Source organism: Aythya ferina (assembly GCF_964211825.1).
Source record: "Aythya ferina genome assembly, chromosome: 3".
Classification (NCBI taxonomy): Eukaryota; Metazoa; Chordata; class Aves; order Anseriformes; family Anatidae; genus Aythya; species Aythya ferina.
Window position 1 is genome coordinate 74,904,635 of NC_140298.1, and position 25,022 is coordinate 74,929,656.

The 25,022-nt window shown below is 37.7% G+C and overlaps 2 protein-coding genes across 2 annotated transcripts; one reads left to right on the top strand and one right to left on the bottom strand.

Annotated features, from left to right (window-relative positions):
* The first annotated feature begins 27 nt into the window (after window positions 1-27).
* Window positions 28-19,450, top strand: KPNA5 (karyopherin subunit alpha 5). The gene is made up of 14 exons (XM_084514563.1): window positions 28-168; window positions 1,432-1,565; window positions 3,970-4,071; window positions 4,154-4,253; window positions 5,048-5,142; window positions 5,836-5,967; window positions 6,837-6,925; window positions 8,047-8,146; window positions 9,724-9,887; window positions 10,925-11,003; window positions 12,025-12,150; window positions 12,878-13,005; window positions 13,865-14,043; window positions 15,869-19,450. The coding sequence occupies exons 1-14, from the start codon at window positions 165-167 to the stop codon at window positions 16,054-16,056; spliced, it is 1,620 nt and encodes a 539-aa protein (XP_084370689.1). The 5' UTR covers window positions 28-164; the 3' UTR covers window positions 16,057-19,450.
* Window positions 18,433-24,497, bottom strand: FAM162B (family with sequence similarity 162 member B). Its single transcript, XM_084514565.1, has 4 exons — window positions 24,218-24,497; window positions 23,827-23,938; window positions 20,980-21,088; window positions 18,433-20,744 (listed from the first exon to the last, which is right to left on the bottom strand). Exons 1-4 carry the CDS (start codon window positions 24,318-24,320, stop codon window positions 20,646-20,648), a joined length of 423 nt encoding a protein of 140 aa, XP_084370691.1. The 5' UTR covers window positions 24,321-24,497; the 3' UTR covers window positions 18,433-20,645.
* Between the last annotated feature and the right edge of the window lie 525 nt (window positions 24,498-25,022).

Consider the following 25,022-nt stretch of genomic DNA (forward strand, 5'->3'; position numbering starts at 1 on the left):
TGCCGCCTCCTCCCCCTCCTCCTCCTCCTCCTCCTCCTCCTCCCGCCGAGGCTGCTGGGAGCGGCTGAGCCCGCCCCCGGGCGGGGCGGCGGCCGCCATCTTACGCCGGGAGCCGGGCGCCGTTTCTCCCGTGGAGGCGGCGGGCGCCGAGCGGCTGCGCCTCGATGGGTGAGTCCCCGGTCACCGCCTCGTGGGGGTGAGGGACTGCGGGAGCCGCTGTGCGCCCCCGGCACGGGGCGGGCGTCCTGCCGGGGAGAGGTCGGAGGCTGCTGCGAGGGGAGGGGAGAGGGCAGCGGGCTGAGGGAGCCTGGCTCGGCTCGGCTCGGCCGGGGGGGTCGGGCCGGTAACGGGGCGGTGCGCGACAGGTGGGGGGGGGCCGTGCTGAGGGCCTGTTTCCAGCCTGTGTTTGTTACTAAGCAGTCCTCGGTACTGCTGCTATTGCAAATAAAAAGACGAATCTCACTGCGGAAGTTGACAGAGCCGTGTGGCACAGCTGTAAAAGTGTAGTTCAGGTGTTCTTCTGCATGTGGTCTTGTTGTGAAAGAATTTCATACGACTGAGTTTGCTTGGAGTCTTGAACCGTATTTTTGACGGTTAATTATTCCTCAGATGAAGGCTTCGGTTCTAGCTTTGAAAATTAGCACTAGGTTATTAACAACCTTTCTTCAGTCAGTTTGATCATTTCGGTGACAGATCACGTTGTATCGCTTTTATCTTTCCACAACTGATGCGTCTGAAATGATGGGCAGATTCCCGTCCTCTTTATACATCAAAAGAGATGTTAATTAAAATGAGTCAATTTTTTTTTAACTTAGAATTGAAAAGGGTATGCCTTTCTGGGTGCTGCTGACCCCCTTTTTTCTGTAGAGTTTTTTTTCTGTATACAGATTAAAAGGAGACTTAGCATAACCCTTAGATCCTGCTTTGTTTGTGCAATTGGCATTAAAAAAAAAAAAAGCAGTGCAGTGGGATGTTAAATGAAGCAGTAATTACTGCAGGTTTTCTTCTAGGATTTGTCCTTATTTTTGAATACACTTGATGTCTACTTTCTGAGAGGGAAAAACAAGCTCCTGTACTTGCTGACAGTTCCTTCAAATCTATGTCAAAATTCAGCAAAATAGTGTTTTTGCTTTTACTGTGTAAAAATTTACAGTTTGCTCATAAGATCAGTAACTTCATCTGGCACTAGCTTATGCCCCTTAATGAAGCGTCTGATCGCTGAGATGACCTGCAATTTAATCTGCAGTTTAGAAATGACTGTCTAGGCAAAGATTTTTCTCTGCTTTCTCTCTTGGAGATTTTTGTTGACGAACTGGATATTGCCAACAGCTACAGGTGTACGTATAAGTGTTGCTAGATACTTCTGTAGCACAGGAGATGGCAGGTTTGCTTTCTTGTTGTCCTCTTGAAGTAATTCTTTCTCTTTAATAGACAACATGTCAAGCCCGGGGAAGGATAACTTCAGAATGAAAAGCTACAAGAATAATGCACTTAATCCTCAAGAAATGCGCAGACGAAGAGAAGAGGAAGGAATCCAGCTTCGGAAACAGAAAAGGGAAGAACAGGTAAGCACCTCCATGAACTGTTGACTGTTAAGTGCTTGTGAAATTAAATTCACATATGTGAAAGGCCTTGACTAGATTCTTCCTGTGAAGCAGAATCCAAAGCATGAGGTTTTCTGTGCAATCTTGGGGAGCACCAGGTACCTCTCAGTCAGATCATAAAGCAAAAACAGTGAGCTGAGGCCCTTCTAAATCAGAAGGGTACACGAGGAGATACCTGTGGCTTAAATTTAATCTCTAATCTAGGTTTAGACATGTAGGACTGGGCTGAAAGATACCCTTGTATCTAATAAGGATCAGAAAACCTGGATTCCATTCTAGAGTTTGGACCAAAGATGTAGTGCTAGGGGTGAGGGCAGCTTTCATCTTTGAAGCTGTACTTCAGGTTGTTCAAGGGCTTTTATCAGTAGCCTAGTAAAGTAGCCAACAAATAGCGGTCTCTAGACTCTCTTTTTCTAATATTTGCAGCTGTCCTTACCGAATTATTAGTGATCCGAGTACATTATATAGTGTTATGGTTGGTGGTAGTTCCTTTTCCAAAATGTTTAGTAGTTTGTCTGGAAAGTGAGGAATACAGTTTGTTTTTCTGCTTGGTCTAAAGTGGCAGACTTGTGTCTCCCAACACCTAGAGAGTGTCCCAGGCACTGATCTACAGTCTCCTCTGAGGCGGGAATGCTTACCTTTCTCCTGGGAGAGTGGTGCTACTGCTTGGAAAAAGAATTTGTGTTAGTTGGGTCAGATAGGTAAGAAAAGGAAGTAGAATCCTACTGGAGTATTTATCTGTGAATGAATTCATCTGAATTGCAGCTTCTGGTGAAAGTTTTGTGAATTTTGTAATAAATACTGCATAGTTAAATTTTATATATAAATAAAGGGGTTGTTTCCCATGCTGGTTTTTGTAACAGTGAGAATGAGAATACCTTAATCTTAATCGTTAGACTAGTGTTGTCAGCAGTTTTTGCACTGTCAGGAACAAGTTTATGCAGGGAAAAGAGACAGTTTTGCTCCAGTAAAAGTTATAAATTGTAGATAGGCCGTGTTCCTAAACAAAAAAACAGTTTATGTTTCAAGCAGGATCTTGCTTGTCATTGCTGAATGTTAGAAAGAACAGCTGGTCCTCTAAAAAGAGGAATATTGTTTCTTCTTCCATTTGTGGATTTAAATGTAATTAAAACTTGTTTGTGTCCAGGATTCTGCAGTTGTTTAGTGCCTAGGTTTGTGCCCAATCCAGAAATGTGTTGAATGAGGGAGATAATGCTTTGTTTTAGGTTCCTGTTTGTATGGCTAGATATAAACGTGGAGCTGCTTACACAGTTTTGGGCATATGTGACAGCTGAAATGTAGATATCTATAGACAACTTTCAGGACAAAATGTTCTTCAGAACTTAGTAGGAGGTTTCACTGTTATGCTTAGAGGTGAAATCTGAGACACTCCATGGATTCTCATGTTTATTTTTTAAGGATACCAACATCATAGTCTTAGAATTATTGATTATTACAGACTGTAAGTGTAGTAGTGGATTCAGGACTAAACAAAATAATAAATAGGTTTGGTTTCTGGAAGAAAACAGGGTAATGAATGCTATGTTTGCATGCCAGAAAATGATGAGGCACTCATTAAGTATAGCCTGTTAAACACTACAGTGCAGGTATGTATTTTAAGCATAGTCAGTTCATGAAGCCAAAGTGATTTTTGGACACACACAACATTTAAGGTTACATAATTCGAAAGTTCACCTTGAAATTATACCATGTTTTCCTCCAACTATATTAAAAGTATTTTATTTTTTCTAAAACTGTGTGCTAGATGTAGGTACATAGGTACATAGAGTTTAGACTTTCCCCCTTTAACAGAATGTGGTGTGCTGAAACACAGACTGTGGCTCTGTGTTGATGATTTTGGCCTACGAACGAAGTAGCTTGTGGAATACTATTTTCTGCTTAAATACATGTATAAAGAATTATGAGGGATAAAACAATGGAAGACCTGCATCTGGCTTGCTGGAGTTAAAGAAGCATTTGGACTATGCTCTTAGTCATGTGGTCTGAATTTTTGGGTAGACCTGTGTCTACCAGGAGTTGGGCTCAATGATCCTTGTGGGTCCCTTCCAACTTGGGATGTTCTATGATTCTTTTTCTTACATTTGAGACATTTATAGATCTTTTCTAATTAAAAAAGAACTTGAGGGTTTCCCTCGAGGCTTACAGTGCTGTTTATGTATAGGTGTGTTTTTCTCCTTTCTGTTCTTCAAACTTTACTGTACTCAGCTGTTTGCATGGATGATTGGGAAGGTGAGTAGTTGAAACACTTTGGCTAATATTGGTGGAAACATTTGCTCAAGTAAGTCATCAGTACCCTTTCTATGCTAAGTTTTGAGATATTCCCAACATTTTTTTCTTTGTTCAGTTGTTTAAACGCCGAAATGTTTCTCTCCCGGGAAATGAAGAATCTATGGTAGAAAGTCCAATTCAGGATCCTGATGTCAGTTCTACTGTACCTATTCCAGAGGTAATTACTCTAGAATATATTTAGAATATTAGCTGTTTATGTGCTGTGTACTAGACCTAAGAAGTCCTCCTTTCATTTCTAGGAAGAAGTTATTACAGTAGATATGGTGCAGATGATTTTCTCAGATGATCCTGATCAGCAGCTCACAGCAACTCAGAAATTCAGAAAATTGCTATCTAAAGGTATGTAAACATTGCTTTTTTGTTTGTTTATTTCTATGTTGTTATGATTGCTAGTCATATAGAATCAGTTAACATGTAGTTTTGTTTCACTTTAAAATAGTTTGCTGATGCTTCAAGTGTTGTTTATAGCAAAGCATTAACAAATCCATTCAAACCTAATGGCTAAATACAAAAGACATCATTATTCTAATGTTAAATTTTTCAGGCAAAGTAACAAAGGCAAGGATGCTTTGATTAAAGTGTCCAGGGCAGTAACAAACTGCTCACTAACAGTACTTAGTGCTTGTGTCAGTGATTGAATTTCTGATTCTAGTTCTGTGTTTGAGGGGGTAAAAGTGATATGCCTGTCAAAGAATGGTGTTAACTTTGTTGTTCTTAAAATTCAAGACGTTAAATAAATAGACCAGCAGTCTTTAATGCTGGTATTTGTACAGTCTGCTGTACAAGGGTATGTTTGTTCATATAAAGTAGTATGTAACAGTAACTGCTGATCTGAGTTCCTGATTGAAGGAACAGTGTTGTAACAAGCTACTAACATGCCAATGGGTAATTGTGTGTGTTACTATTATTATACACAATAGGGTGTTTACCGAATTATAGCACTTCATGGAGATGATCCAGCAGTCTTCTGAAGCCAAAAATTTAGTTCTCTCTTTTGAGATTAAAATGATTGCTAAACGTTTATGGTAAGAACTTCCTGAGAATCATATTCTTGCTTTGTGTCGTACTGAAAAAATAATGTCTGTGGTCTTTTCCATTAGACTTACGCAAATATGTTTGTTTTTGTAATCTAGAACCTAATCCACCCATAGATGAAGTCATCCAAAAACCAGGAGTAGTACAGAGATTTGTGAAATTTCTAGAGAGGAATGAGAATTACACACTGCAGGTGAGTTTGGCTGGTACTAATTTATGGTTCGGAATGGGATTAGAAACATCCATAACAGTTTTGGAAAGCATAATTAAATTATTTTTGTATATCCAAGCTGTAAGTTTTAGTTGTCTGAAGCGTTAATTATTGCCACTGAAATTGTGGCCCAACTTGTGAATTTCACAGTAGTCTTTAGGGTGATGTATTCAGCTGGTCAAATTCTTGGATGTGGAAAACAGGCTTTGCTCAAGAGAGTGGTGTATTGAGAGCATCAGCGTTGATGTGTGAGTGGAATCTGCTTTATGTTTTGGGTATAGCGTAGTACCTTTTTTCTTTCGTGAAATTTTAGCTGTAAAAATACATGAAACCAAAAGGCTAAATTCTTAGAAGAAAATTAAATAACGTGTGATAGGTGTAATTAGTAATCGCCTATTTCTGGTAGCCAGCTAAATGGCACTTAGGCCTGGTGCTCGTGGATATTAGACCAAATAATTCAACTGTATGTAGCATAAACAAAAGGAATTTGTGCCAGTCAGTAAAGATTATGGTAGTTTCCATAGAAGAAAATAATAGTAATATAACCGCATTTCAGTGGAAAGGAAAAAAGTTGGAAAAGTCACCTCTGCAACTCTCATGTCAAACTGTTTTGAGTGAATTTATTATTTTTTATGCTGAGTTGTTTGAGATAGTATTCTTTCTGCTCCTCAACAGTTTGAAGCAGCTTGGGCTTTGACAAACATAGCCTCTGGAACTTTTCTACACACCAAAGTTGTAATTGAAACTGGAGCTGTTCCAATTTTTATTAAGTTGCTTAGTTCAGAACATGAAGATGTCCAGGAGCAGGTAACTGTTTCCTTTCAGTGTTTTGTAACTATAAAATCAATTTATGAATCTTTTTTTGTCTGGTTAAAGAGGTCTCGAGTTCCATTTTACTGATCTGGCTCCAGAAAGATAGGAATTCACCTTCAGTGTATTTTTTTCCCTCGTGCTATTTTTTCCCTGTTTCTTTCAAGTCCCTTTGAACCTGTTTTTTATTTTATGTTACTGAATACTTTGCAAAGCACCTCACTTCTTGTGCTATTTATAGGCTGAGAGGATCTAAAACACAAAAATACAAAAAATGTAGTAGAAAACAATGTTTGTGGATTTTTTTCTAAGTTTCCATGCAGCTTAATTTCCTATATCCTTCTACCTTATTGTTTTACAGTCTTCATTAATCTTTTTTTTTTTTTTTTTGGCTTGTTTGTTTTTGTTTATTTCTTTTTATGTTTAAGAGAGGCTGCAACTTACTGGCTTTTATTTAGCATGAGTTTGGAATGTTTGAAAATTTAAGTTAGTGATTTAACTTTTTTATTCCTTAAACATTGTGTGCAGCTTTGAGCCAGCTTTAGTACATCAGTGAATGCATAGTGAGCAAATGTAACTATTGAAAAGATTTTATGTATGTTTTTTATTGAAAAGCATCTAAATCAGTGTACTTTCAGAACAGAAGACTGTTTTCTTGAAAGTATAACTTCAAATGTAGGTAATCTAATTTTTTTGTGAACTTACACAAAGTCCTATATAAATCAGTAGTCTTCTGAAATTTTATAGTCAGAGTGATACTGCAGACTTTCATGATTCCATAGCATTTGCTGTAAAAATACTTACATTATCTGTAAATGTTGATTTGCAAGCGTGTATAAACTCACTTGGATGCTTTACTTTTTAAGGCAGTGTGGGCTCTTGGTAATATTGCTGGTGATAATGCAGAATGCAGAGACTTTGTTTTAAACTGTGGAATATTACCACCACTCTTGGAGTAAGTATTTCAAATTGTTACTGATACGGGTAATGCTAAACTTCAACTTAAAACTTTAAGGTTCTTGCTAAATTGAGAATATTTCTCATTTTATTTCTATGAGCCTAACATTTTGGATTATCTGAGCTTCGTGTATATCTTTAATTCATCTGTGACTAGAAGCTTTCAAATATCTGCAAAAAGAGAATAGTTTCATATCACTAGTATGAAGTTTCTGTGATGTGTGGAATTCTTTCAGAGTTCTGGATATGTAGACTGGGAGAGAGGTGGTTTAAGTCATATGTATGTTTCTGTGATTCCAGCTGGTTGTGTGGTAGGCTGTCCTCCCTGGCTTCCCTACTCTTGTCCAGTAGCTCCAAGCTCCAGTCCTGCTGTCTATTTGGTTGTTGAGTTGAGCTGTGTGGACTAGTTGTTACACCAGAAGGTTCCACTAGGATTATTGTTCCAGTATTTACTGTACACTTATAACGAGATGTAAAGGAGCTTCATTGCAGGGAAAAACTTCACCCAACACAAATACTCTTCAATTTATTCTTGCTTGAAATACTATAAAACATTTGTAAAATAGCTTAAAATTATCTTCCTCAAAGACTTAAGGGTTTAAAGATTTCAAACAATTTGGTATGTATCTGAAAGTGAACCTGATTTTTCAGGTATTGAATCTTTCACAGTCTATTCAGCAAAAACAGTAAAACATTAGTGTTTTTTTTTGTTTTTTTTTTTTTTTTTAGGTCTTTTAAGTTCTAATATTTTATGGACCCTTTTTAAAATTATTAATTTCATCTTCTGAATGAAAACATCAAAGTTAACTTGAAGGTGTATTGTGTTTCCAGATTCCCTCTCTGAAAAGATTAAACGATTTGCCACCTGAGCAGTGCTTTGCTTTATATGCATATATACTTGATTTAGGAATGAGACGTCCATACAAAATATTCAGTCCCTTCTAAGAGAATACTTGCATCATGTCAGCTATGAAGAGAAACAAATTGAAACTAGTACCCAATAATAGGATTTTTTTCCTGTTATGAGGCATTGTTGGTAATAATAGAAGAGAAAAAGACGTAACTTTTTCAATGAAAAGCGACTATTTTTTAATTAATATTATTGCATCTCTTTGACAGACTGTTAACAAATTCAAATCGTCTTACAACAACTAGAAATGCGGTCTGGGCGCTCTCAAATCTCTGTAGAGGAAAGAATCCACCTCCAGACTTCAGTAAGGTATAATGAAGTACTCATTTCAAGAAATCAGAAAAATGAAGATTTACATTTGTAATATGTTGTTAGACACTATCTTTGAATCTGGAGATAGACTTGATTTTATCTCGTCAATGTGATCGCACAGTCTTGTCCATCTCTTGTATCTGCACAAAATCATCTACTTTGACACCTGTCAGGCAAAAAAAAATAAACTACTTAAAAGCCTGAGATCTTACTTAGTCAGATGCAGGTAGTCATTCATTGCTATGAAATGATGGACAAGTAATTCAGTGAGGACCAAACCCCTTTGAGCTGTGTTTTCTCCAGAACTTTTTAGAGGATGAGAGTTATAACTAAAGCTTTTCTTCTTTATTAATTTTATGGTTGTTTAATAAGATGTGAGTTCATGCTGCAGAAATAAGGTTTCTCTTGTAGTCACAGAGCAGAAAATTGAATTAATTCAGACTGCTATGATAGAGGTCATTTGCCTATATGCTCTCCACTTCCACCTCTCTCCAGTTAGGAAGGCAGTAATGTAAAGACTAGTTAGAGGTATTAGCTTCTTATTTTGAGTATGAAATTAACTTCTGGTAATGTTAATGACAATATAAGATGGAATTGTACATTGGATATTATGGTAGATTAGGCCAATATTAAATACTCATTAAAGGTAATTTGGAGAGAACGTGCTGAAAGTTAGGGAATAGTGGTTACTGTTATTGCTACTTAAAAATTCTTGGAGAGAGGTTAACAGGAAGGGAGATCTCTGATGTCAATTAATCACCTTGCTATTGCTCTACCCAATTTTTATATCTGTAAGTAGTATTTTGTTCCAGTAGCAAAAAAGCAAGGTTTCTTGCTGCTTAAACCTTTTCAACCTTGTTGGAAAAAGGATAGCCTGTGGGTAGCTGCTAGTAAGAATAACTTCAATAGCACCAGCTGGATACATAAAGGAGGCTAAATTGTATAACCAAGGCAAGGTAAAGAATTAAGTTCTACAAAGAGTGTGAGATTGTGAGATTCATCTGTATAGCTAAAACATGTCAGGTTTCAACTGATAGTAAAATGGTCTGGTTCAGTTTGCTCCATATGTTTGTGTGGAGGACATGAGGGTCAGGGCTAACAGTTGAAATGAGGTTAGCCATAGCTTATTTGATTTATTCCAGTGAATGTTGATTTTACTCTGAGATTCTTTATGTTAAAACAACTGTAAACTGGTTATTATAAATAACCTCTGGTACTTCTATATCAAAAAGCATTGTTACTGTGAATTTCTATTCTCTAAGTGATTTTAAAAATGGATCAGTAATTTCCGATCATCTAGTTACATGTAAAAGCAGGTTTTGTTTTAAGCTGTGCAATTACATAGATACTACACTAGGTATATAAATAAGTAGTCTTTTAAAAACTTAGCCAATCCACCAATTTGATTTGGTTATCTCGTTTAATCAGGATATGTTTCACCTAGGTCCTAGTTCATTATTGAACTCATGTGCTTTGGCAGTAAATAGTTTTGCAGAGTTATTCCTTTTCAGAATGTTCTCTGAAAGATTAAAAATATAAAACACTGAATTTTGCAACATTTTTCTTTAACCTAGGTTGCTCCTTGCTTAAATGTTTTATCAAGACTGTTGTTTAGCAGTGACCCGGATGTATTAGCAGATGCTTGCTGGGCCCTCTCTTACCTTTCAGATGGACCTAATGATAAAATCCAAGCTGTTATTGATTCTGGAGTGTGTCGAAGATTGGTGGAGTTGTTGATGTAAGTCCCCTCTTCGCCATTAACTGTCCTATAGCGATATTAATATTAAGGAGTTCAAACTTAGTTTTGTTTTTTCACTTATAGTTTGAATTTATTTCATGAGGCATAATGAGCTTGATTTCAGTCTGACACCTTTTCACTTGTTTGCTAGGTTTCTTGACTCCTGGAAATTTTCCAGGAATCAATGGAACAATGAAAAATGCTTTCTCTAAAGTAGTCTTTTATATTTCAAAAAAAAATTAATTCTTCTACATAATTTCACTTATGTGGAAGAATAGGAAGGTGACAACTTGAAGCTTTAATTGTAACTAAATTTCTCAGCTCAAGTGTTCTGATGCTGTTATATTTTGTTTCCTTACCTTTCTAGGAGATGTAGTTGAAAGAATTTTTGAACTCACAAAGTCTAGAGGCAGGCTTGGGCTGCTTTTGAACTATTCCAGTATGTTTGTTCTGTGGTTCATTATTTTCCTAGAAAGGGAGACTAAGTTCCTGTGTTTACGTGGGGACAACAGAGTAGGTCAGAGATGGTAGTTCCCAACACTGACAGTTTAGCACAATTCCCTGTGAAAAGCTCATTTGTACAGCTCTCAGGAGAGGGTGAGGTTGCTTTCTCTTGTGTAGATGCTGTAGGACAGCTGAATAGGTTTTCTTCCCCTACATACCATATACTTGAATGTGGGAATGGGGGCTTCAGATACGGGTTTCTAAGATTATTGACTTACAAAAGGGGAAAGCTCTCTTACAAAAGAGGGCTGCTAAGTTTTAGTATACACTTTCTGTGGATGATGCAGGTTCCAGTATTGTATTCAATAATTGAGCTGGGTGAAGTGAGTCTGTTGAACAGATAGATTACTCTGTTTTGTCATTCCACAGAGGTGCCCTTTCTTTGGTTGCATTTCTTAAACTTGGTTAAATAGGACAAAATAATGCTGTTTTCTCTATAACTAAAAATTTAGTACCTGAAGTAAACATTTGTTCACTGAAAATGCAAAATTATGCTGTAGCACTTGGTAATACCAAGCAATATTTCTCTCCAGGCATAATGATTACAAGGTGGTATCCCCTGCATTAAGAGCAGTTGGAAATATTGTTACGGGAGATGATATTCAAACACAGGTAAGACTAATTCATTAAAGAAAAATAAGTTGGCAGGAAGAAAAATGGTTACAAATCTTTGTATAAATTATTCTTTTAAAAGCTTGCAATAAAATACACACCTAATACAGCTATTTGTGTGCATCAGTGAAGGAAACTCTGTCCAAATCTATGTTGTTAATTTGGCAGTCAGTTTGAACTGGTATTTTAATCATTAAATTACTGCAAGAATGAACATTTTCTTACAGCACTGTGTGCAGCAGATTACTTCATTTCTGTATGCAACATTGAATGCTGATTTCCGTTGATAAGGAAAAGAACTTTTTTCTCTTAGTTGGGATTCACTTTTCCATTCTAATTCCCTTTTTCAAGTATTCAAATGTAGTCAGAGTTCTCATTTTTTGGAAGCAATACTCATACTTGATTTGTCCTTGAATTTTGTATGTATGATACATGGTATCTATTTGTATGACAAACCGACTGATGCAATTTGTTATAAATATTTATTTTTTAATCCTAAAAAAAAACAGAATTGAGCTTGAAGCTATGCAGGAAAATTAAGGTCCTTTTTTGAAGAAAATTGTGCTTAAAAGGCTTATAGTACTAGAGTAGAGGGTAAATAATGAAATCAGTTAATTACATAATTTATTTTAAGCTCTTTGGGAGTGGACTTCACTAAAGACTTAAATAGAAAATATCTGTTGCTTTAAAAACAAGCGAGCAAGCAACTGAACAAATAAAATTTACAGTTCTTGGTGGTGTAAAAGTTGATACTCAAGTCTTAAACAGCCTTACATAGCCTTCCTGTCTTTATTCTTCTGGTGTTAACTTAGTTGAGGGCATTCTTTCCAATTTATCTATCCAATTGGATCGTCTATTCAAACACTACCATATTGAGCATTTTAATTTTGCAGGATGTTATCTTTCATACTTCTAAGTAGTGTAAATGTGTTGCAAAATACATTTCTTATGACGTTATCCATAACGTGATTTATATATGCATATACATACAAAACAATTTTCAATTCTCAAATTTTTCTAGGTGATTCTGAACTGCTCTGCGTTACCCTGTCTCTTGCACTTGCTTAGTAGTCCCAAGGAATCTATTCGGAAAGAAGCCTGCTGGACTGTTTCTAATATTACTGCAGGAAATAGAGCTCAGATTCAGGTATACCTTGTAAAAGCATTGTTATACATTGTAATATACCTGTTATTAAAGTAATAAGCAATTTTACTTTAAAAAAATTGGAATGTTTCACTGGACTAGTTTGTGTGAAAAGGACAATTCTACCAATTCCACCTATTGGGAAATGTTGAGCATTTGGCTGAAATTGGATGATGTCATCAGTACTGAATTACCTTGTCGTTAACTATGAAATCCTGCCGGTTTCTCTAGGTGTCTGGAATTTCCTGGAAAAAAAGGTTCTGTTTGACAAAAATGAGAAATCAGAATTGGAATACATTTCAGTATGATTTTTTTAATTCTCCTTGAATTAGAGATGAAAATGTTATACAGTCTCCAATTACAGTAATGGTCTTTTCTATGGAGATGACAAACCTGAATAAAATGGCCAAACTTTTGCTGAGATCGAGTGAAGCTTGATCTCCAATTCAAAAACTCAGATTTAGAGCTTATGTTACATGATCTTTTAACAGGTCTATCCAGTAAAAAGGTCATCAACTGTTCACCAGAGAGAAGCCAACAAATTGCAATGTTAGAGTAGTTAGAATTTCGGTTTAGCATTTCTAATTAGTGTGGTGCCTTCTAACAAAACAGCGTTTCTTTTGCTATGAAGAGGCATTACTGACTTCTGTAGTGAGCGTATTGATCTTCTTGCTCTTTGTATACTCAATCTTTAGTAATTATTATTAAACGTCCTCATTTTATCTCTTAGGCTGTTATAGATGCAAATATTTTTCCAATATTGATTGAAATTCTTCAGAAGGCTGAATTTCGCACCAGAAAAGAAGCAGCATGGGCCATAACTAATGCAACGTCAGGAGGAACCCCTGAACAGATTAGGTAAGATTGTGTATGTGTTTTTTCTGCCTAAGTACCTTTTCTGAGGCATTTTTTTTCCTGCAATTGAATCCTAACAAACGAGCAAGAAAAACCTGCAAACTAATTTCTTGAAGCTCTGTGTACATTGACAATCACCTAGAAGCTCAGAAAGATAAGTAGAATATATGCGGTAGAATTGATAAATTGACTGAAGCCATTTGGTTTCAGGGGTGTTATGCCTAAAGCCTTCATGAAGTTATTTTACAGAGTTTGTATTATGTTGTCAGACACAATTTCAACAGTTAATGAACAGTTTCAGTGTTTGGAAATTGAAAGCCTTGGGAGAGTTGTTTAGAAAACTTATGCAGTTGGATTGCATCTCTCTGTGGAGAGGCTTCAGCAAATTTAATGTTTTCTTTGCACACTCTAAAGTCACTGTCAATGTTACATTAAAGCAGATACCTGTGTTTTTTCCGAAATGGAGTTTAATTAAAATTCTACTCTCCGTGGCTATTAAAAATACTACAAAGAGTGGATTTCTTGAATAACCGGAATAAAATGCTCTCTAGTTTCTCTGAATGCCACTAACATACTAAACAATTTGAATCAGTAGTTCATCTTGAAATGACAGTATAAAATATTAAAATTTAAAAGCCTGAAAGTCCAGTTATGAATATGCATATCAAATTTTCCCATTAGGATAAAGTAGAGTATTAATTGTATTTCAGACTAAGGTTTTAGAAAATTTTTATTTCAGACTTTTTTTGACAAAATAATAACCAATGTGTGTGAGAGTAGTATATCAGAATAAAAGTACTGGTTTATCAGTCCTCCTTCCCCCACCTCCTGTAACCCCTTTTGTTCTTCTGCTGTTCTAAAGGTATTTAGTAGCACTAGGTTGTACCAAGCCTCTTTGTGACCTCCTGACTGTGATGGATTCAAAAATAGTACAGGTGGCTTTGAATGGACTTGAAAATATTCTGCGTCTTGGAGAGCAGGAGTCTAAGCAAAATGGAATGGGCATTAATCCTTATTGTGCCCTTATAGAGGAAGCATATGGTAAGAAATTACTTACTTTAAAACTGCACACCTAAATTTCTATATTTTGGGTTCTAAATCCCTTATGAACCATTTTGAAATTTGTAGGTGAGTTTAATGTAATATTTCTTCTTTTCAAGCATAAGTGGACATTAAATGACTAAAAAAAAATAACAGCATGGTGGGAAAAGTGATTAAATACAGAAAATGTTAAGATGTTTTTGTCTGCAGTCAGTTTCTGAAATGTGCCTTAAGTGAAACATTCTCAGAAATATTTAACGAACAGGTAGGTTTTCTAGTCTATTGGAACCATGGTTTGCAAAACTATCACCCAATCCCAAAATATAGTTTAGTATATAATCCTGTCTGGTAGTTTCATTACCAATAGGGATGCGAGATCAAAGTTTGTTTTACTTCTTCACAAAGTCAATAACTTCTTAGTGTAGTAAATATCAGTACTAGCAAGAATCCACTTCAGATGATAAAATTACTAAGTTTCTGTTTTTTTGTGAAAGTACCTTTTTCTGTTGTTTTGTTTGTTATTTTTTTAAGACTTGGAGTTAAACCGCATATTAAAAGCAGATTATCAAAACTAAAATTGCATTTGTAGAATTTAATGACTGGATACTGCTGATTTAACAAAATTTTTGTTAAAACTGGCTCCTAATGAATCCAGCATTATTTATGGAGGCTTATCTAGTAGTTTCTGACGAGAAAGGAATTGGTAGGTGTTTGTGTTTCAGTCAGCTAGAACTGTTAATAGCTGATGCTATGTTACATCTGACTAGATAGTACTAATTTTTCTGCAAAGTAACCAGTAAATCTGAATTCCCTGTTAAGGAGTTAGTTGTATTTCTAAAATCATGCATACCCAAAGAACATACTTTTGCAATCTAATGTATAAGAGGAATAAGTATTGGAGAGTTTAAAGGAATTTATTCTTGTCAAGATCTTGAGTCTGTTCAAAACTTCACCTACTGAATGTCTAGTTCCTTTTTTTGTTGTTAGTTGAGTAGGCAACTGAAACTGTAGAGTAGAACAAGTTCAGTAGGGGAAACAGCTGATGACATCACCCTTATTTCTTTGTCCTCTGTTTTCATTGGAAGGGTTTCTTACAAGCTCTTCCTAATCCAACATAAATGAAAACTGAGTTATCTTAAACAGCTAGAAAGGAGTTCTGAGTCCTAACCTAACTCACCTCCAGGCACTTTTCTGCCAGCAGAGCAGAGGTTATTCCCTCCAGCTTGCAAATGATAAGTCTTTGGAAAAGACAGCATTTTCAAATCATAGAACTAAATTTGAAAAAAAGTAACAGGCTGTGCCCAGAGACACCTCCATAACAGGAGATAGAATTTAGAGTTGTGGAAGACTGCAGGAGTAAAAGAAAAGAAATGGGGATTTTGGAAATTGCTACAGGAAGCAGTGTGTTATCCTGACTCCCTACTTTGCTTTCTTTGTACATAAGGAATGCTCCTTTTTAGAAAGGGTAGCTGCCGTCGCATCTTAACTGCTACTCATTTGCTATAGTTTTAAAACCAGTTTGAACAGCAGAAGGTGCTGCAAAAAATTAAACCTAGAAATACATGGGTTAAGGAATTCCTTAATTTATCCATTAGGATCATTTAGCATGGAAGAAAAGGCATATTACTTGGCAGAAAGAATGGAGAGAGAGGAAAAAAGCAATTATGTGTGAAGATCATTGATATTGAATTAATTTAGATGGTTTGGGGTTGCCTTTTTATTTTAATGTGAGTACCACCACTAAGTCTTCATACTTACATTAGCCTTTGCATTCATTATTCTTCTGAAGCAATTAGATTTTGAAAATGTTTTGTTTTGAATTTAGGACTTGATAAAATTGAATTTCTTCAGAGGCATGAAAACCAAGAAATCTACCAAAAGGCTTTTGAACTCATAGAGCATTACTTTGGTGTTGAAGAAGAGGATTCCAGTATTGCACCTCAGGTGGATGAAATTCAACAGCAGTTTGTGTTCCAACAGCAGGAGGCTCCAATGGAGGGATTTCAGCTGTAAACTATTAAAGTGAAGACAAGCATAAAATGTAAACACATGTAGTTTTTTTTTTTTTTTTCTAGAGGTCTTTTCTTTATGGCCAAAGTTAGAGAAGTTGAGTATGTTTTGCAGAAATAGATGAAGAAAGCAGCTCATGCACTTTTATATATTGTTAGATACAACTGTTCTTTGTTTTGTATTTGTGTTTTTTTCATTCTCATATGTACAGAAAACAACCGTGAGTAATGTCTAAAGTAAAGCATTTAAATGTGATTTAACAAGAACTGTTAAGCTAAGACTCGGTAGGATTTTAGGCAGTGGTTCTGACTCTTTCATGTAGTCTCAAACTGCATATCAGCAATACAGTTACTGACAGTTGTGTTTTTGGCAGTAGGCTTGACTTGCCCAGTCTATCAAATCTACCTCTTGTATTGAAGCGAAAACTTTGCTTCAGAACTAAGGCATGAAATAAAGATGAGCTTGTAAGAAGCTGAATTGGAATGTGAAAAATATCTATTTAAATTGTGAAACTTCTTACATTATTTACTTTACAACACACTGTTGGAATTTATTTATAAAATGTATTTAAAGACATAATAGATATATATATAATGCTAATTACGCAATATAACAAACATATTTCTGAATCATTTGGGAAGAGAACTGTTTCAGAGGTTTCCAAATTGGAATCAGCGGAGAGCTTGCTTGTCATTTGATGCGTGCTCTGTAACTAAAGCTGCTAAATGGCATTAGAAGTTAGCCACAAATACAGTACTTTGCTGTGAAAGCAGTTGCTGTAGTTACCACAAGAATGCTGCAATTATGAATGACAGAGATGGTCATCTGCAAAGCTGGAAATACAAAGCAGATGGTTTACAGCTGTCTCCTGCCAAACACCACTTTAGTTTGAGAAACATTGCAATGTTTGCCTTTCTAGTAACAGTAGCCTCTTAAAAGTTGAGACAGTAGGTGTTACGTTTTTGACCAAATACTGCTACTGCCACTTGAATTGCTCTTTCAATTAGATAAGTCGGTTTTCATTTGGTTAGAAATACTGCGGTGAAGAATGAATAGAGAATCACTCCAGCTGAATGAAAACTTGTTGTACTGTAAATAGCATTAGGTGTGTGGACACCAAAACTAACTAGAAGTTACTGTATTCTAAATATTTAGGCTCTACAATACACAGTGTTTGCTGTTTAAACACTAAAAGAAACAAAATTCTAATATTGGTATCAACAGTTTTGAATACAGAAAAATGTATGCTGTGCTTGGACTTGCATATAGTGTTTCTGGAATATTAGTAGTATGTCTCATTTGGAGAAATTCTTTGGGTTAACTAAAGTATGTTTCTTTACCTGTAATTAATGTATTAACATCGAACTCCTGGGTTAAGTGAAATCTTTGGAATATGGCAGCATTTCATACTTCATAAAAAGCTGCAATTCAAACACCAAATTACTTATCCTATGGCACTGTGCTTGTCACTAATCAGTATCTTAATGCACTGAAAAATACAGGTTCAAGGTGGTATCATTTACCGTATCATTTTATATTTAGAATTTTTGTATGTGCAAGTTAAGATTCTAAGACGTTTCACTTTGATGTTACAGCAATATATACTATATTGTATTTGAATGTGGGACTTGAAGTGGATTTTTTAAGATTAATGGTCAGTTTTGACTAAGATGTAACTGGCAGGAAAGAAACCTCTTTTTGAAGTCTTTTTACTGGAATTTAGAGGTGTAAGAAGTGTGTATATAAGGAGTGCTGTTACTTCACGAACTCTGGATAATGAGATATTTTAGCAAATGACACTTTAAACCTAGATTTGTACAGCATACAACAATTTTGAGTAGAGTGATAATACTGAGTACAGCTGCCAAATTTTCAGATGTTAGATGATTGTATTTGTGCCCTTTTTATTCTTAGAGTTTTAGGATTTCATATACTGACCTTCCTTCCCCCCATTGGTTCAAAGTACAGGGTAGTGATCATGGAAGTCTACCAGGATTACTAGTAAGTGCTAAATTCCAATGCTCTTCTAGTGTTTAAAAAATATATAAAAATTATTCAGGTAACAGGGTATTCCATTGTGTCTAACAAACTTGTTTTGATAATGTTACATAACCAGCTGTGCCTGCTTTTATTTGGAGGACCCTGTAAACATTACATTTATAAGCCCCTCTGACTTAAACCAAATCTGAACTATAAAGATCTTGATTAAAAGACTTGAAAATTTAAGGAGGGGATATATGAAGTATTATATTTGTTTTGAAAAAATGTCTTCACTTTTGTGGATATATTAATCTGTGAACAGTTAGTGACTGCACTTTATGCATTTAGAAAAATATATTTCATGCCTCTGATATATTTAAGTGTAGTAGTTTAAAAGGGAACTAAAATTGATGGACTTTGGCTAATGAAACCATTAATTAAACTCAACACTTGCTTTACCCTAAAGTTAAATATATATATATCTCATTAGTTATTCTTTAAACTATAAAATACGATATGGCCTTTCCTGTTTTATCATTGGATTTATTTCATATTTTGTTTAAAAGCACATTAATTAACAGTATAAAGCCAGAGATGATGTCTTATGGACAGCTCTGGTGTAGTCATTTGCACGTAGGGGTGTGAACATGAAAATAGGAGAGGCAGGGGAGTATTTGGGCATTTTATGATGTACTGAAGTGCCCCATTATTTACAAAGTTTGTTTCAAAATCCAGGGTTTTGGTTTGGGGGGGTCTTGGTATTAAAAGGGTACCACTTGTTCTGCTTAAATGTGAATACCAGCTAGCTAATCTATGCAACTATGCAAAGCATAAGATTATTTTTCAGTTCCCTACTCTTGATACACTGAATCATATCTAATTTCTTCATCATTGCACTTTTCTCTGAGGACTGGTTCATACAGCTTTTTAATTTTCTAGTATTTGCTTTAAACACTGTTGCTAGCAGCAATCAGAAAACAGTAATAATGTTGGCACAGAAATAAGTTAGCTGTAGAACAAGTTTGCAACTGGAAAATATTTATTGTCGGGTCTGTCTTCAAAAAAATAAAAAAGATGCACTATTGTCTTTCTTATTATTTCTCAGTTGGTTTAAAGTTATGAAATTTTACAACTGAGGACTTTTGTAATAGGTCTACCAATTGATATGTAAAGTTTAACTTCGACCTCAAGAGTTCACTGAAATTTCAAATGAGATATTTTAGTTACTTACAGCACAAGATCTTCATATAATGTGTAGAAACTAAAATACCTGTATTGACTTCAGATAGTAATAGTGCATCTTTAAATCCAGGCCAAAGGCCCATTACTGTAACAAAACACATGAGTAGTATGCAATATTATGGAATGTTAAATCTCCAAATACCATACAGAAAACAATAAAACCTATTTTGCAGAAGTCTATTGTATTTATTTAATGTTTTAATAAATGCGGCTTCTTAAACTAGGAAAAAATGCAATTTTGAATACAACATTGAGGCAAATGAATTCCAAATGGCTGTTTTCTGCACTGTAAAGCTATGTAGTACCACCAGACAGAAACCTTCTTGGTTGGATATTTACAAAACATATTTAAACACATGCTTATATGATACTCACAGCCCTGTCTTCACATGCAGAACCAACCACTTGTGGGAGTTCTCATGAATTTTGTAAGGACTTGAGAAATCATGGGATTACCAATCTGTTTCCCTTACCCTCACTTACCCCAATCTCCCTTCAGTATATAAAACTTGAAATGTTCTGGCTGATAAATTTGTTATGTACTTAGAATTGCATGTCTTATTTTTGCAATTTCAGTACTTTCATAGAAGGGCTTGGATTGGATGGGACCTCAAAGATTATCTAGTTCCAACCCCCTTGTCATAGGCAGGGACACCCACTAGATCAGGTTGCCCAGGGGCCTCATCCAGCCTGGCCTTGAACACCTCCAGGGATGGGGCATCCACAGCTTCTCTGGACAACCTCTGCCAGGGCCTCACCACCCTCTGAGTGAAGAATTTCCTCCTAGCCCTTAATCTAAATCTCCCCTTAGTTTAAATCCATTCCCCCTTGTCTTATCATTATCAGACTGAGCAGAGTTATTCCCCATCTTTTGTAAGTCCCCTTCAAGTACTGAAAGGTTGCAATAAGGTCCCCCCCCCAGACTCTTCTCTTCTGTAGGCTGGACAGCCCCAGCTCTCAGCCTTTCTATGTAGGAGAGAACTGCTTGGTCTTTGCTGTATTTAATCTTTCATTCCAAAAATACAACTAATCTTCCAGTAAGGAACTTTAATCTGTGTAACAGAGCTCAAAATCAAGGCTGAAAGAAGAGTTTTAGGGCAGACAGTGGAAACTAAGTCAGCCCATTACCTTCCATACTCAGGAAACTACCTCATCATCTTTGATATTAATTACTGGTTTTAATCATATGCAACAGGTAGGTACAGTATCTTTTAAGAAGACCTCAATTTCTTTCTGTGATCTTGTAATTACTATTGTTAGCTCCGTAGTGTGTGTAATAGTGCAGTTGCCCATTTATTGGTGAAATCCCTAACTGTTCTTGATAACAGTTAACTTTCCTCGTACAACAACATTTGGCACCTCACGTAAAGTTACTTCGTCTTTGACTCCGCTGCTAGCGCAGCCTCTTCCCGCCACTTGGCCTTCTTTGCCAAATTCAAGCTTGTTAACGACTCGTGACGTGCAGCAGCCTGCAGAAGGAAAGCACTTCCTTAAGAGTAATGTTGTGAATACCATCACTTGGGGAATGCTATCAGATCTTGGGAACCACCACCCACTTACTGCTTTATTTCCAGGGTAACAGGAACATTACCTGAGATTATGGCAGCTGTAAGTTGCTGCTCTTTGAATTTTCTCCATTAATTTCTCTCTGAATTACATCATTTCTAAATATGCTACAGATTAGCTATCTAGCAATGTACTCACCTTCTTTGCTGAAGCAATCACTGCAAAACAGGCAACAATGGAAAGGCCAATCATGATGTAACAAGCTTTAACTCGAGCTTTGTTCCTTGCCCTGTCTAGCATCTCTGGCCTGCAATTAAAGTTTTTGAGTTGAATCATTTTAAAAAAAAAAAAAAAAAAAAAAAAGCATTTCTAGACATCACAAACATCACCGCTACAGAGTAAAAAATAAAGTGGCTTGTAAAGCAAGCATCTTTAGATTGCTATGATGTTTAGTTTTGTGCCACCCACGAGCTTTGTATTTTGTGACCCTAATCCATTTCCAATAGAAAAACAACATCTAGTGCATTTAGGAACGTTTTGAGCTAGGAAAAAAATGTTTATTGGTGTAGTAAGTATTTGCACTTAAATACTTGGGCTAATTGTACCAGAAATCCCACCTTAAATTCTATATAAACATCGTGAAATGGGGGGAAGGTTATCTATTTTAATCTGATAGAAGAATACATGTATATGTGGTGTTAACAAGAAATGATGGAAGCAAGTTCCATGATTATTCAAAATAATCTTTATAAATAAATTGCTGTCGTACCTAACCTGTTAAGATGTCATCCTGTACACTGTAGGTTAGGGACTTTACATGCTTAGATATGTGATTATAACAGTCTGTGTTGCTCTGAGCTAGAACTTTTAGTCAGTTCTTTAAAAAAGCCGCAGCTTTATTGTTTAAAGTTGGCAGCTGATGTCAGCCTGCTTGCTATTACAAGAACGCATACCTAAAGATTAATTTTCCTCATCATCAAAGGCAAAAGTAATGAAATCCGCCCTTGCTTTTGGCTGTAGTTGCTGTCAGAGAGGCATTCTGCAGCCCAGCAAGCTCTGTTGGTGCAGCTCCCGCTCACACAGTTTTTGGTTCCGAGTTTTTGGCTGCGTGCTGCTGAGCACCAGGAGTGCGGGACGTCTCCGTATCACTACAGTCCTCATAAGGCTTTCAGCTAAGCCATCTCCTGAGCCAGGAGTTATACTTGGGAGTACTGTTTTTAGGATTTTCCAATGTAATACTGGCTAGTGTGCACAATTTTCATATTTTCTTAAATTGACTTTATATATGCACGCGTATATCCATTACTTCTCTAGAAGGCTTAATGGAATGGTGGAGGACAAGTCATGAGCAGCTATGCCACACTACCCCCGTGCCCAACAACACACACACACACACACACGTTGTGTGTGGCAGGTTTCTTGTTGATAGCTGACAGTGCCTGCGGTTTTAAGTCACTGCTTCTGTGGTGTACAGTGGTAAACACAACCTCTTTACAACAAACCACACTACAGATCAGTGCATAAAACCATTAATCTAGGATCCATTTGTAAGAACAAAAGCAAAACTGCAAATGTTATTAGTCTGGCTTATTAACGTAATCATATTTCGTAGTACACTAATTGAAAATCTTCTGAAGCAGATTTTCACTTTCTCCTTGCTTTCTGCCTCTGGTTTAAGGAAAGCAGACCTTATTATCATCTCTAATTGCACATTAGGGCCTGTGTTACTCAACCCTTCATCGAGACTCTGGTTAAACCTGTGAATTCATAACAGCTCTTTGCTGTTTTTTTTAAACATTTTGACCAAGGGCTACAGATTTGAGCCTTAGTACAAAATATCTTCAGTGGCTAGATTTTGTTTAAAGGTAACAGTATCTTGCATTCTTTATTGACAGTTAAAGCAGTGACACTGTTCAGCTTCAATGTCATAAAATTAGCTTCATTTAGCATATTATGATGATTTTTAAAAAGACATCGCTTGTGCGGAAAACAGAAAGTGGTGACATACCTGTGAGGCCAGAAGCAAGTTGTTTGCATGTGTGTGGATCAGCAGAGGCATGTGCCTTTACAAACACCTCTCCACTATTTCAATTGTCCAACCACTCAAAGCTTTTATAGCTGCCTGAACCTTTCCCTAAGGGAAGACTGTGGGATAAACACGGAGCAAGAGATGTCAGACCCTCTAGAAAGCTGCTGCCCAGCTTGGGAAACAGCAGCATTGCAGTCAGGAACAAACAGTAAGAGGAGCAGCTAGAGGATGCACTTGCTGTGCATAGCTCTGTATGCTGCTTGTGCTGAACCTACCACCCTAGGCAGGGACATACTGCGATGACAAAAAGCCATGTCCCGGACAGAAACACCATGGCAAGACACCACAGCCTAAGAAAAAGGCAGCAGTTGGCACTGCAGGGGTTTCATACCTTCCCTTGGGGAACAGTAACTTCCACCAAGTTGAGGTGAGAAGCAGGTCAACGCAAGGCTAAGACCATGTCAAGTACTTGGTTTTCCTTGGATTTGCCTTGGGGAGGAAGAGATGTTTTTCTCATAACCTTTGTATCTATTTTTTTTTTCCCTCAAATTCTTCTTCAAGCAATAATAAATTCTAATTTGGTTGATGTAATCATTCTGGGACTGTCAGCTCCCTTAGAGCCTTTATGGGAGCTATAAACAGAACACAGTTTACTAACAACTTCCTTCTCTGGTTACACATTAGGAATAAACAAAATAAACAAGCCATTTTATATATACACACACACACACATTATCTACATAAACATACATGTGCACACAAACACACACATATATATATGACCAAGGCTATCTACCCATGACCCAGTTCTTCAGCATAGGCTATGAGGTCTCCAGTAAGGGATTCTTTTTCTTTCTAACCTATAACCTGCACAGGAAACTCTTCTGCCCTCTAATTTGTCTCAAAGCTTTTGGTATTGGAGCTGCTGGCTGGTTCAAACCCCTCGGAAAAGCTTCAGCTCAGGCACACCCCACCTCTTTCCCTTCGGCTCAGCAGGACCATGTCAGGACACTTACGGGATCCTTGGAGGAATCTCTTCTTCCGTCTTGAAGCGGCCGGTCCAGAGGAGGATTTTTCTGTCGAACTTGGAGGGTTTGTAACTCGCAACCACCTTGTGAGCCTGCTCAGCTTGGAGATGAGAAACAAACAGCCCATGGCACCGAGGGAGCCTGCCAAGGGTGGGGTGGGAAGGGAACCCCCTCTTCCAGCCCATTCTGGTCTCTGGGGGACTCAGCCCCCAGCGGGCATCTCCGGGGCTCTCCCCCTCCCTCCCACCTCACCTCTGGCCACCTGGGCCAGGAGGCGAAGAGAGGTGAAGAAGCCCCGAGCTGCCTCGCCCCACACCGTCCCCATCCCGCCTGGGAGCCCCGGTCTGACCCCGGCCCCCCGCAGCACCCCTGCCCTTACCGCGGCCGGCTCCGGGTCCCCGGGCGGGCCCCCCTCCGGTGGCGGCCGGGCGGCTCGGCGGGGCCGGCAGCAGCCGCCTGGGGCGGAGGCACGGCGGGAGCATGGCCGGGCCTGGCTCTGCACGGCGGGCACGGACACCGACACGGACACCGACACGGACACCGACACGGCCCGGGCTCCGCCTTGAGGGGCCGCCGGGGAAGCCGCGGGCAGCCCGCTGCGAGGGGCGGCCCCTCGGGCCTCGAAGCCGGCCCCGAGAAGCCGCCTCTCGCCTTGCCTCGCCTCGCCTTGTCCGGCGCTGCCCTGCAAACGTCGAGATGAAAAGCACGCGAAAAGGGGGCCTCGGCTCAGTGTTGGTCCGGGTCCCTCAACACAGACCCGCGCCCATCACTGCCCCCGGGGGTCCCAGACCCCACACGACACTCTCTAGTGCTTATTTCAGTTGGAAAAGGGGGTTTTGGTGCTGCGTTGTTTTGCTTTGGGGATTGGCTAAGTATGTATTTGCTTTCAAGTCCTGGTCAGAGTTAACCTTTATTTCAAACAAAGACCAAAAATATCATCGGGGAAAATAAACAAGCAAACAACCGCAACAAATACTAAGAGAAAGACAAAAAGTCAGTGTAGAACTGAAGGCACGGGTCTGAAGCCTTGCATCGTTGGCAAGCCAGAACTTTGTTCCCTGTTTTCCAGCAACAGAGCCTGAGGTAGACAGCTCTTTCTGAAAGCAAGTTGTTGAGTAGAGAAAATCACGATCTTTTTCATCAGAATGGGTTCTAGCATCATTGATATTAATCTATATATATAC